This window comes from Nerophis ophidion, linkage group LG20 (assembly GCF_033978795.1).
Source record: "Nerophis ophidion isolate RoL-2023_Sa linkage group LG20, RoL_Noph_v1.0, whole genome shotgun sequence".
Lineage (NCBI taxonomy): Eukaryota > Metazoa > Chordata > Actinopteri > Syngnathiformes > Syngnathidae > Nerophis > Nerophis ophidion.
The window spans coordinates 37,829,888-37,846,170 of NC_084630.1; the positions used below are offsets into that span (position 1 = coordinate 37,829,888).

General features: G+C 32.9%; 1 protein-coding gene and 1 long non-coding RNA gene across 3 annotated transcripts in view; both read right to left on the bottom strand.

Moving 5' to 3' along the window:
• Window positions 1-16,283, bottom strand: part of LOC133539116 (uncharacterized) — a 1,110,877-nt gene that overhangs the window by 624,171 nt on the left and 470,423 nt on the right. The window lies entirely within an intron of this gene.
• Window positions 9,904-16,283, bottom strand: part of LOC133539112 (zinc finger protein 827-like) — a 64,396-nt gene continuing 58,016 nt past the window's right edge. Inside the window, exons 9-10 of one of the 2 annotated variants that reach the window (XR_009803187.1) lie at window positions 14,170-15,590; window positions 9,904-13,309 (exon numbers count right to left, since the gene is read on the bottom strand). Coding sequence is in view for 1 of the 2 variants with exons in the window: in XM_061881200.1 (XP_061737184.1) it covers window positions 14,939-15,590 (652 nt within the window). In the remaining variant the exon portion in view is untranslated. Of the gene's footprint in view, window positions 15,591-16,283 lie in introns of both variants that reach the window. The other variant, XM_061881200.1, reaches the window with a different exon arrangement.

The following is a 16,283-nucleotide window of genomic DNA, read 5'->3' on the forward strand; positions in this document are numbered from 1 at the left end:
GAATGTACATACATACGTGAATGTACATACATACATACATGAATGTATATACATACATACATGTATGTATATACATACATGGATGTATATACATACATACATGTATGTATATACATACATACATGTATGTATATACATACATGGATGTATATACATACATACATGAATGTATATACATACATACATGAATGTACATACATACATACATAATAAATGTATATACATACATACATACATACATGGATGTATATACATACATACATACATGGATGTATATACAGACATACATGAATGTATATACATACATGCATGAATGTACATACATACATGGATGTACATACATACATGAATGTACATACATACATACATGAATGTACATACATACATACATATATGAATGTACATACATACAAGAATGTACATACATACATTCATACATGTATGTATATACATACATACATGGATGTATATACATACATGCATGAATGTATATACATACATACATGAATGTATGCACATACATACATGAATGTACATACATACATACATGAATGCACATACATACATGAATGTACATACATACATACATGAATGTACATACATACATGAATGTACATACATACATACATACATGAATGTATATACATACATGCATGTATGTTTTTATGTACATTTATGCATGTATGTATATACATACACACACACACACACACACACACACATTCATGTATGTATATACATACATACATGAATGAATGTATATACATACATGAATACATACATGAATGTATATACATTAATGTATGTATATACATACAATGTTGCTAACTGAGTCAGTGCTATAGCAACACAAGAGCTCATTAGTGTCCTCTTCAGAAATAGAAGATAGTAATGCATGAATGTATATACATACATACATACATACAGACTTGAATGTATATACATACATACATACATACATACATGAACGTATATACATACATACATAAATGAACGTATATACATACATACATACATACATAACTTACATACATGGATGTATGTACATTCATGCATGTATGTGTATACATACATACATGTATGTGTATAAATACATCCATGTATGTATATACATCCATGTATGTATATACATACATACATACATGAATGTATACACATACATACATGAATGTATATACATACATGAATGTATATACATACAAACATACATACATACAGACTTGAATGTATATACATACATACATGGATGTATATACATACTGTACATACATGAATGTATATACATACATACATGAATGTATATACATACATACATGAATGTATATACATACATACATGAATGTATATACATACATACATGAATGTATATACATACATACATGAATGTATATACATACATACATGTATGTATATACATACATACATGAATGTATATACATACATACATGAATGTATATACATACATACATGAATGTATATACATACATACATGTATGTATATACATACATACATGAATGTATATACATACATACATGTATGTATATACATACATACATGTATGTATATACATACATACATACATGAATGTATATACATACATGCATGAATGTACATACATACGTGAATGTACATACATACGTGAATGTACATACATACATACATGAATGTATATACATACATACATGAATGTATATACATACATACATGAATGTACATACATACATAATAAATGTATATACATACATACATGGATGTATATACATACATACATACATGGATGTATATACATACATACATGAATGTATATACATACATACATGAATGTATATACATACATGCATGAATGTACATACATACATGGATGTACATACATACATGAATGTACATACATACATACATATATGAATGTACATACATACAAGAATGTACATACATACATTCATACATGTATGTATATACATACATACATGGATGTATATACATACATACATGAATGTATGCACATACATACATGAATGTACATACATACATGAATGTACATACATACATGAATGTACATACATACATACATACATGAATGTATATACATACATGCATGTATGTTTTTGTGTACATTTATGCATGTATGTATATACATACACACACACACACACACATTCATGTATGTATATACATACATACATGAATGAATGTATATACATACATGAATACATACATGAATGTATATACATTAATGTATGTATATACATACAATGTTGCTAACTGAGTCAGTGCTATAGCAACACAAGAGCTCATTAGTGTCCTCTTCAGAAATAGAAGATAGTAATGCATGAATGTATATACATACATACATACATACAGACTTGAATGTATATACATACATACATACATACATACATGAACGTATATACATACATACATAAATGAACGTATATACATACATACATACATACATAACTTACATACATGGATGTATGTACATTCATGCATGTATGTGTATACATACATACATGTATGTGTATAAATACATCCATGTATGTATATACATCCATGTATGTATATACATACATACATACATGAATGTATACACATACATACATGAATGTATATACATACATGAATGTATATACATACAAACATACATACATACAGACTTGAATGTATATACATACATACATGGATGTATATACATACTGTACATACATGAATGTATATACATACATACATGAATGTATATACATACATACATGAATGTATATACATACATACATGAATGTATATACATACATACATGAATGTATATACATACATACATGAATGTATATACATACATACATGAATGTATATACATACATACATGAATGTATATACATACATACATGAATGTATATACATACATACATGAATGTATATACATACATACATGTATGTATATACATACATACATGAATGTATATACATACATACATGTATGTATATACATACATACATGTATGTATATACATACATGGATGTATATACATACATACATACATGAATGTATATACATACATGCATGAATGTACATACATACATGAATGTACATACATACGTGAATGTACATACATACATACATGAATGTATATACATACATACATGAATGTATATACATACATACATGAATGTACATACATACATAATAAATGTATATACATACATACATACATACATGGATGTATATACATACATACATACATGGATGTATATACATACATACATGAATGTATATACATACATACATGGATGTACATACATACATGAATGTACATACATACATACATATATGAATGTACATACATACAAGAATGTACATACATACATTCATACATGTATGTATATACATACATACATGGATGTATATACATACATACATGAATGTATGCACATACATACATGAATGTACATACATACATGAATGTACATACATACATGAATGTACATACATACATACATACATGAATGTATATACATACATGCATGTATGTTTTTGTGTACATTTATGCATGTATGTATATACATACACACACACACACACACATTCATGTATGTATATACATACATACATGAATGAATGTATATACATACATGAATACATACATGAATGTATATACATTAATGTATGTATATACATACAATGTTGCTAACTGAGTCAGTGCTATAGCAACACAAGAGCTCATTAGTGTCCTCTTCAGAAATAGAAGATAGTAATGCATGAATGTATATACATACATATACATACATACATACATACAGACTTGAATGTATATACATACATACATACATACATGAACGTATATACATACATACATAAATGAACGTATATACATACATACATACATACATACATACATACATGGATGTATGTACATTCATGCATGTATGTGTATACATACATACATGTATGTGTATAAATACATCCATGTATGTATGTATGTATATACATGGATGTATATACATACATACATACATGAATGTATATACATACAGACATACATACATACATACATGAATGTATACACATACATACATGAATGTATATACATACAAACATACATACATACAGACTTGAATGTATATACATACATACATGAATGTATATACATACATACATGAATGTATATACATACATGAATGAAAGTATATACATACATACATGAATGTATATACATACATGAATGTACATACATACAAGAATGTACATACATAAATGCATTCATACATGTATGTACATACATACATGAATGAATGTATATACATACATGAATACATACATACATGAATGTATATACATTAATGGATGTATATACATACAATGTTGCTGAGTCAGTGCTATAGCAACACAAGAGCTCATTAGCGTCCTCTTCAGAAATAGAAGATAGTAATGCATGAATGTATATACATACATACATGAATGTATATACATACATACATACATACATACATGAACGTATATACATACATACATACATGGATGTATGTACATTCATGCATGTATGTGTATACATACGTCCATGTATGTATGTACATACATACATGAATGTATATACATACATACATGAATGTATATACATACATACATGTATGTATATACATACATACATGAATGTATATACATACATACATGAATGTATATACATACATACATGAATGTATATACATACATACATGAATGTATAAACATACATACATGAATGTATATACATACATACATGAATGTATATACATACATACATGTATGTATATACATACATACATGAATGTATATACATACATACTTGTATGTATATACATACATACATACATACATGGATGTATATACATACATACATACATGGATGTATATACATACATACATACATGAATGTATATACATACATGCATGAATGTACATACATACATGAATGTACATACATACGTGAATGTACATACATACATACATTAATGTATATACATACATACATGAATGTATATACATACATACATGAATGTACATACATACATACATAATAAATGTATATACATACATACATACATACATACATACATGGATGTATATACATACATACATACATGAATGTATATACATACATACATGAATGTATATACATACATGCATGAATGTACATACATACATGGATGTACATACATACATGAATGTACATACATACATACTGTACATGAATGTACATACATACATACATATATGAATGTACATACATACAAGAATATACATACATACATGCATGAATGTATATACATACATACATGAATGTATGCACATACATACATGAATGTACATACATACATACATGAATGTACATACGTACATGAATGTACATACATACATACATACATGAATGTATATACATACATGCATGTATGTTTTTATGTACATTTATGCATGTATGTATATACATACACACACACACACACACACACACACACACACACACATTCATGTATGTATATACATACATACATGAATGAATGTATATACATACATGAATACATACATGAATGTATATACATTAATGTATGTATATACATACAATGTTGCTAACTGAGTCAGTGCTATAGCAACACAAGAGCTCATTAGTGTCCTCTTCAGAAATAGAAGATAGTAATGCATGAATGTATATACATACATATACACATACAGACTTGAATGTATATACATACATACATACATACATGAACGTATATACATACATACATAAATGAACGTATATACATACATACATACATACATACATACATACATGGATGTATGTACATTCATGCATGTATGTGTATACATACATCCATGTATGTATATACATACATGAATGTATACACATGCATACATGAATGTATATACATACATGCATGAATGTACATACATACATGAATGTATATACATACAAACATACATACATACAGACTTGAATGTATATACATACATACATGGATGTATATACATACATACATGAATGTATATACATACATACATACATGAATGTATATACATACATACATACATGAATGTATATACATACATACATACATGAATGTATATACATACATGAATGTATATACATGCATACATGAATGTATATACATACATACATACATACATGCATGTATATACATACAGACATGAATATATATACATACATGCATGCATATACATACATACATGAATGTATATACATACATACATGAATGTACGTATATACATACATACATACATGAATGTATATACATACATGAATGTACGTATATACATACATACATGAATGTACGTATATACATACATACATGAATGTATATACATACATACATTCATGAATGTACATACATACATGAATGTATATACATACATACATGAACGTATATACATACATACATGAACGTATATACATACATACATGAACGTATATACATACATACGTGAATGTATATACATACATACGTGAATGTATATACATACATACATGAATGTACGTATATACATACATACATGAATGTATATACATACATACATTCATGAATGTATATACATACATACATGAACGTATATACATACATACATGAACGTATATACATACATACATGAACGTATATACATACATACGTGAATGTATATACATACATACGTGAATGTATATACATACATACATGAATGTACGTATATACATACATACATGAATGTATATACATACATACATTCATGAATGTACATACATACATGAATGTATATACATACATACGTGAATGTATATACATACATACGTGAATGTATATACATACATACATGAATGTACGTATATACATACATACATGAATGTATATACATACATACATTCATGAATGTACATACATACATGAATGTATATACATACATACATGAACGTATATACATACATACATGAACGTATATACATACATACATGAACGTATATACATACATACATGAACGTATATACATACATACGTGAATGTATATACATACATACGTGAATGTATATACATACACACATGAATGTATATACATACATACATGAATGTATATACATACATACATGAATGTATATACATACATACATACATGAATGTATATACATACATACATACATGAATGTATATACATACATACATGAATGTATATACTTACATAGATACATACATGAATTAATGTATACACATAGATACATACATGAATGAATGTATACACATACATACAAACATACTTGAATGTATATACATACATACAAACATACATGAATGTATATACATACATGTATGTATGTATGTATATACATACATACATACATGAATGTATATACATACATGCATGAACGTATATACATACATACATACATGAATGTATATACATACATGCATGAACGTATATACATACATACATGAATGTATATACGTACATGAATGTATATACATACATACATGAATGTATATACATACACACATACATGCATGAATGTATATACATACATACATGAATATGCACTCATGTATGTATGTATATACATACATGGACGTATATACACACATACATGAATGTATATACATACATACATGAATGTATATACATACATACATGAATGTACAGTATATACATACATGAATGTATATACATACATACATGAATGTACATACATACATGAATGTACATACATACATGAATGTATATACATACATGCATGCATAAATAAATATAAAAACATACATGCATATATGTATAATGCATGAATGTATATACATTGAATATATATACATACATGCCTAAATGTACATACAAACATAAATGAATGTATATACATTCATGTATTATACATACATGCATGTATGTTTTTATATTTATTTATGCATGCATGTATGTATATATATATATATATATATATACATACACACACATCAATGTATGTATGTATATACATACATACATGAATGAATGTATATACATACATGAATACATACATACATAACTGAGTTAGTGCTATAGCAACACAAGAGCTCATTAGCATCCTCTTCAGAAATAGAAGATAGTAATGCATGAATGTATCTAAATACATACATGAATGTATATACATACATACATGCATGAATGCATATACATACATACATGAACGTATATACATACATACATGTATGTATATACATACATACATGAACGTATATATATACATACATGAATGTATACAAATACATACATGAATGTATATACATGCATACATGAATGTATATACATGCATACATGAATGTATATACATGCATACATGAATGTATATACATGCATACATGAATGTATATACATACATACATGGATGTATATACATACATACATACATACATGGACGTATATACACACATACATGGATGTATATACATACTTACATGGATGTATATACATACATTCATGTATGTATATACATACATACATACATACATACATACATGAACGTATATACATACATACATGAATGTATATACATACATACATGAATGTATATACATACATGAATGTATATACATAAAAACATACATACATACAGACTTGAATGTATATACATACATACATGGATGTATATACTTACATACATACATACATGAATGTATATACATACGTACATGAATGTATATACATACATACATGAATCTACATACATACATGAATGTATATACATACATGAATGTATATACATACATGCATGGATGTATACACATACATACATGCATAAATGTACATACAAACATACATGAATGTATATCCATATATACATGCATGTATGTTTTTATGTACATTTATGCATGTATGTATATATATAAATACACACACATACATTAATGTATGTACGTATATACATACATACATGAATGAATGTATATACATACATGAATACATACATGAATGAATGTATATACATTAATGTATGTATATACATACAATATTGCTAACTGAGTCAGTGCTATAGCAACACAAGAGCTCATTAGCGTCCTCTTCATAAATAGTAATACATGAATGTATATACATACAAACATACATACATACAGACTTGAATGTATATACATACATACATACATGAATGTACATACATACATGAATGTATATACATACATGCATGAATGTACATTCATGTATGTATGTATATACATACATGCATGAATGTACATACATACATGAATGTACATACATACATACATGTATATACATACATGCATGTATGTTTTTATGTACATTTATGCATGTATGTATATACATACATACATGAATGAATGTATATACATACATGAATACATGAATGTATATACATTAATGTATGTATATACATACAATGTTGCTAACTGAGTTAGTGCTATAGCAACACAAGAGCTCATTAGCATCCTCTTCAGAAATATAAGATAGTAATGCATGAATGTATATACATGCATACATGAATGTATATACATACATTCATACATACATGAATGTATATACATAAAAACATACATACATACAGACTTGGATGTTTATACATACATACATGAATGTATATACATACATACATGTATATACATGCATACATTCATGCATGTACATGAATGTATGTACATACATACCTACATATATTTACATCCAACACAATTTCCCCAACTCATATTGAAACAGGGTTTGTAAATGGTCAAAAGCCCACTCGGACAGCAGGTGGGAGACCCTTCTAAAACCAGGTTGTCCATACTCTGACTTGATAGACATTTCAATGCTCTGTTATGCTAATTAGATAGTTAGATAGTACAAACCCCATTTTCATATCAAATACCGTTTTTCTGTACAAAAATATTTCAAATCTTCAGTACCAGGAAATGAGAGACACGAAGGCATGAACTAATATCTGATGTAAGCTTTACTTTCAAATCCTGTTACATTTAAATCTGGCAAGTCCAACATAAAAATAATACCAAACAAATACAAAATAAAAAGAAAAAAGTACAAATGATCTATTTACCAATTATCATCACAACCCTGTACAGCCTTAACAATGGAGTTATAATAATATCATATCAAAAAAGCTTTGTACAGCGTATATTCTTACTGGAGGATGAGGGGGGGAGGGGGGGGGGGGTCTGACCCTCTTGATGGTAAAAGCAGTGAAATAATTGGCGACAGTCGGACAGGAAGTGCAGCGCGACGCTAACTGAGGGGAACTAAGTGCGAAGTCATGCAAGTGCTTTGACCAGCAGAGGGCGCCATTCCTGTCAAAATTTAGGGAGTGCAAAAAAAAAACAAAAAAACATTCTTCGAACAATTCTTCCTCACCGACTTTCGAGTAACGAGGACGGTCTCCGACGGCAACACACGTGACGGATTACATCCTAACATCACGGCTTGCCGCTACCGACATTTTGGTCGAAACAATTCTCTGTCAAATCACACACTTCATGGGAATAAAAAAAATAAGCAGACGTGGAAGAAAAAATTTCAAAAAGGGATGAAGGCCACGTAACCTAATAATAATAATCTTATTATTTATTGTCGTTAAATGTTTCAAATCAATGCCTTTTTTTTTTTTTTTTTTACTTTACTTGTCACCACTGGAGAAAAAGTGCAACGCTGTGCAAAAAAACAACAAAAACAGGATAATTTAGCCTGGCACCTTCTTCAGCTGCCAGGTAGCTTCAACTTCCCAAAGTCCAATCCTCAATCTTTGTCCCCGTTTGGGAATCCCGGCTTAATTGCAAGCACTTTTCCCCCCCACCCCCCCAGTTTTTTTAAGTGCTTTTGGCTTTGACGTAGTCACCAAATGAAGTGCAATCCAAGTTGAAAAGAAAAGGGAATACAGTATGGTTTACCTGACACATGAAACGTGACAAATTTGGGAAAAGGGGGGGGGGGGGGGGGGAGCACTATCAACTTTAGCCCCCAGTTGGCAGTAGAGTGTTGGGTATCTTAAAACAGGGGTCACCAACCTTTTTGAAAGCAAGAGCTACTTCTTGGGTACTGGGCTACCAGTTTGATGCACACTTAAATAAATTGCCAGAAATAGCCAATTTGCTCAATTTACTTTAAACTCTGTTATTATTAATAATTAATGATATTTATCTTTGTGAAAACACTGATCATCTTAATGATTTCTCACAATAAATATATATTTTCGATGAAATCCAATCTGCACTTTGTTAGAATATATAACAAATTGGACCAAGCTATATTTCTAACAAAGACAAAACATTATTTCTTCTAGATTTTCCAAAACAACATTTTTAAAAGAAATTCAAAAGACTTTAAAATAAGATTTAAATTTGATTCTGCAGATTTTTTAGATTTGCGGGAATATTTTTTTTTATTTTAAACATAAGTTTGAAGAAATATTTCACAAATATTTTTAATCGAAAAAAACAGAAGCTAAAATGAAGAATTAAATTAAAATGAATTTATTATTCTTTACAATAAAACATTTTCACTTGAACATTGATTTAAATTGTCAGGAAAGAAGAGGAAGGAATTTAAAAGGTAAAAAGGTATATGTGTTTGAAAATCCTAAAATAATTTTTAAGGTTGTATTTTTTCTCTACAATTGTCTTTCTGAAAGTTATAAGAAGCAAAGTAAAAAAATAAATGACTTTATTTAAACAAGTGAAGACCAAGTCTTTCAAATATTTTATTGGATTTTCAAATTTTGAGTTTTGTCTCTCTTAGAATTAAAAATGTCCAGCAAAGCGAGACCAGCTTGCTAGTAAATAAATACAATTTAAAAAACAGAGGCAGCTCACTGGTAAGTGCTGCTATTTGAGCTATTTTTAGAACAGGCCAGCGGGCGACTCATCTGGTCCTTACGGGCGACCTCGTGCCCGCGGGCACCGCGTTGGTGACCCCTGTTTTAAAAGTTGCTAATGTAGAGTGCCGCTTTCCATCATTTTCAGCAGACTGCATTGGGAAAAAACTCCAAAAATGTATCACTCCGGAGTAATAATAATAATTATAATAATAATAGATTAGATTTATGTAATCCCTTCCCTACTTGATCAATACTGGATGAAGCAAGGATTTGGTCGATTGTGTGGAATTGATTGTTGGTTTTTATCTCCAAGTGGAGTGCAGTTCAAAGATTAGCGCTGGATTTCATTAGGGAATCATTTCTAATTAAAGTTAGTCCAAACAAAAATGGCATCAGAGGCTCAGTTCAAAACAAGCAAAAAAAAAAAAAAAAAGGCCACCAAACACGCTAACTTTCCTTCGTCTCGTCCCTCTTCACGCTTTTTTGTTTGTTTGTTTTACATCAACAAAAATACATTCATTCAAGTCTTTTTGTTTGGAACATGTCTTTTTAGCGTTCGCCTTTTTTGTTTTTTTTTGTACAGAAAAATTACAAAAAGCACCAATAAAATCGGCCCGGCGGCATCCTCGTCGCTCTGGTCTTATTTGCAGGACTTGCTGAGGGGGTCACTTCCGTTTTATTTACAGGAGAACTTTAGAAAAAACATTCCCAGACAGGAGGTGACGTCATCTAATAATCATCATAATAATATGGTTTGACCATAAGTGGTGGGCGGGGCTACAAAAGGTATGTACAGGTTGATAAATAAGTGCGTGGTTTGAGGCGTTCGCTTCCTTAAAGACGGAAACATGCGAGCTCGATGCCTCGTGGCAAAAGACAAAGAGAGAACTTGCAAGTCTTTCTGAGGAGGACAAAACAAGAAAAACAAAATAAAGAGCTTAAAGGCCTACAGAAATGAGATGTTCTTATTTAAACGGGGATAGCAGCTCCATTCTATGTGTCATACTTCATCATTTCGCCATATTGCCATATTTTTGCTGAAAGGATTTAGTAGAGAACATCCACGATAAAGTTTGCAACTTTTGGTGCAAACAGAAAAGCCCTGCATTTACCGGAAGTAGCAGACGATGATGTCACAAGTGTGATGGCTCCTCACATATTCACATTGTTCATAATGGGAGCCTCCAACAAAAACAGCTATTCGGACGGAGAAAACGACAATTTCCCCATTAATTTGAGCGAGGATGAAAGATTCGTGTTTGAGGATATTGATAGCGACGGACTAGAAAAAAAAAAAAAAAAGTTAAAAAAAAAAAAAAAAAAAACGCGATTGCAATCGCGTTGCATTGAGACAGATTCTGATGTCTTTAGACAAATTTACTAGGATAATTCTGGGAAATCCCTTATCTTTCTATTGTGTTGCTAGTGTTTTAGTGAGTTTAACAGTACCTGATAGTCGGAGGGGTGTGTCCACGGCCGGGTGTTGACGCCAGTGTCTCAGGGAAGTCGACGGCAGCTGTATGGACGACACAAGCTCAGATGATATCCGGTAAGTGGCGACTTTTTACCACAATTTTCTCACCGAAACCTGCTGGTTGACATGTAGTCAGGATCCATGTCCGCTGTGATCCATAGTAAAGTTTCACCTCTGTGAATTTTAAACAAGGAATCACCGTGTGTTTGTGTGGCTAAAGGCTAAAGCTTCCCAATTCCATCTTTCTACTGTGACTTCTCCAATATTAATTGAACAAATTGCAAAAGATTCAGCAACACAGATGTCCAAAATACTGTGTAATTATGTCGTTATAGCAGACGACTTTTAGCTGTGTGTGTGTGCAGCGCTCATACTTGCTAAAAACCCGTGAGTACACGTCATCATTACACGATGTTTTCAAGAAAAAAGTCTGGGGAAATTTAAAATTGTAACCCTAACGTGGTCGCTAGTAGTGGCTTTAAAGGCCTACTAAAACACATACCAACATGGCCGCTTAAGTTGACTGATTTACAATTTTAAATTTCCCGCGAGGTATCCTGTTGAAAACGTCGCGGAATGATGACACTTCTGTTAACGCGTGCTTGTGACGTTATTGGTTGGAGCGGACATGTTTTCCCAGCACCACTCACGGCTAAAAGTAGTCTGTTTTCATCGCATAATCCCACAGTGTTTTGGACATCTGTGTTGCTGAATCTTTTGCAATTTGTTAAATTAATAATGGAGACGTCAAAGAAGAATGCTGTTGGCGGATTGCAGCTGCCTTTAGCAACCGAAACGCAGCCGGTGTTACTTTTGTTTGTTGTGAAGCTTTAGCGAACATGTTTCTCTCCCAGCAAATTTTTGGATGGGAAAATTGTGATATTAATTCAGCTCTTACTCACTTGAGTGGAGTTAGCGTCTTCCTGCAGCAGCTGTCAAAAAAGGCAGCTGTGATCTTGGCTCCTCCATTGGCTTTTCTCAGAGACACTGGCGGTCACCGCAGCCCTCCGACTTTCAGGTATGACTTTATAATCTCACTAAAACACTATTAACACAATAAGCAGATAAGGGATTTTCTAGAATTATCCTAGTAAATGTGTATAATAACATTTGAATCGCTTCCACTGCCGGCAGTGGGAGCGACGGCAGTCACCTTTTTTTCCTTTCTTTTAGTGCTTCACTCCTACTTTCCTCATCCACAAATCTTTCATCATCGCTCCAATTAATGGTGAAAAAGTTGCTTTGTCAGTCCGAATCGCTCTAGCTGCTGGTGGCCATGATTGTAAACAATGTTCAGATGTGAGGAGCTCCACAACCCGTGACGTCACGCGCACATCGTCTGCTACTTCCGGTACAGGCAAGGCTTTTTTTTTAGCGACCAAAAGTTGCAAACTTTATCGTGGATGTTCTCTACTAAATCCTTTCAGCAAAAATATGGCAATATGGCGAAATGATGAAGTATGACACATAGAATGGACCTGCTATCCCCGTTTAAATAAGAACATCTCATTTCAGTAGGTCTTTAAGAAGATCGAGGAGGGGGTGGAGCTTAGCGCTAATAATTAGAGCTTATAAGAAAAGCAGCTTTTTGATAGAAATGCATTTGAGCTTGTTAGCATGTACAGAAATGTCTCTTGGCCGATCTGATTGGACAAGAAAAAGGAGGCGGGGTCAATCAGTCTCCGCCCTTTGCGCCAGTCCCAGGTAGGCCAGGAAGGAGTGTTTGTGGGAGTGGGAGGGGGAGGCGGGGAGGGGGAGGCGGCGGGAGGCGTGGAATGTGAGGCGGCTGCCGCGGGTGAACAAGGTGGTGAGGGGGATCAGGCGCGCCCGCTCGCACTTCCTGTCGCGCTCCTCCACGGCGCCGCCCCCTAGGAGGCTCCTCCGAGCGGACGCACCCCCCGGCGACGCCCCCTCCCCCTCTTTGGCGCTCCCGCCCCGATGCTTCTTGTGGTGGCGGCTGAAGAGGAAGGGGTGCGCGGTGGCGAAGGCGCTCTCCCGGCGCGGCGCGTGCTTGAGCCTCTTGTGCAGGTTGAGGTTGTCCTTGCGCTTGCAGCTGTAGGAGCAGGCGTCGCAGTGGAAGGGCCGCTCGCCCGTGTGCACGCGCACGTGCTCGATCAGCTTGTTGGCCGTCTTGGACAGGTAGCCGCAGCGCTCGCACTTGTAGTGGTTGCCCAGGCGGTGGGCGCGCATGTGGGCGTCCAGCGAGGGCCGGTCGGGCCACAGTCCCCGGCAGATGCGGCAGCGCTGCTCCAGCTTCAGGTGCGTCTTCAGGTGGACCTCCATGGCCGCCGCACGCTTGGTGGAGTAGATGCAGAAAGGACACCTGGGGGGGGGGGGGGCGACACGGGCCGGGGTTAAAGGTGAGCGGGAACGCCACGCCGCCGCAAACCTCAGCTGATGAAGAGGAGTGGGATGCATGAGTGTGTGTGTGTGTGTAGAAGAGATGGAGAAATGAGTGGCACTTACATTTAAATAGCACCTTTCATCTGCTCTGGGCCCCAAAGCGCTTCACAAACCCTGCAGAACAGAATCACCTCAGAAAAAACTCCAAATAGTCCACGCCCTCCTAGATGATAGTCACCTTTGCCTTTTACCTCCTAGATGATAGTCACCTTTGCCTTTTACCTCCTAGATGATAGTCACCTTTGCCTTTTACCTCCTAGATGATAGTCACCTTTGCCTTTTACCTCCTAGATGATAGTCGGCTTTGCCTTTTATCTCCTAGATGATAGTCACCTTTGCCTTTTACCTCCTAGATGATAGTCACCTTTGCCTTTTACCTCCTAGATGATAGTCAGCTTTGCCTTTTACCTCCTAGATGATAGTCACCTTTGCCTTTTACCTCCTAGATGATAGTAAGCTTTGCCTTTTACCTCCTAGATGATAGTCACCTTTCCCTTTTACCTCCTAGATGATAGTCAGCTTTGCCTTTTACCTCCTAGATGATAGTCACCTTTGCCTTTTACCTCCTAGATGATAGTCACCTTTGCCTTTTACCTCCTAGATGATAGTCACC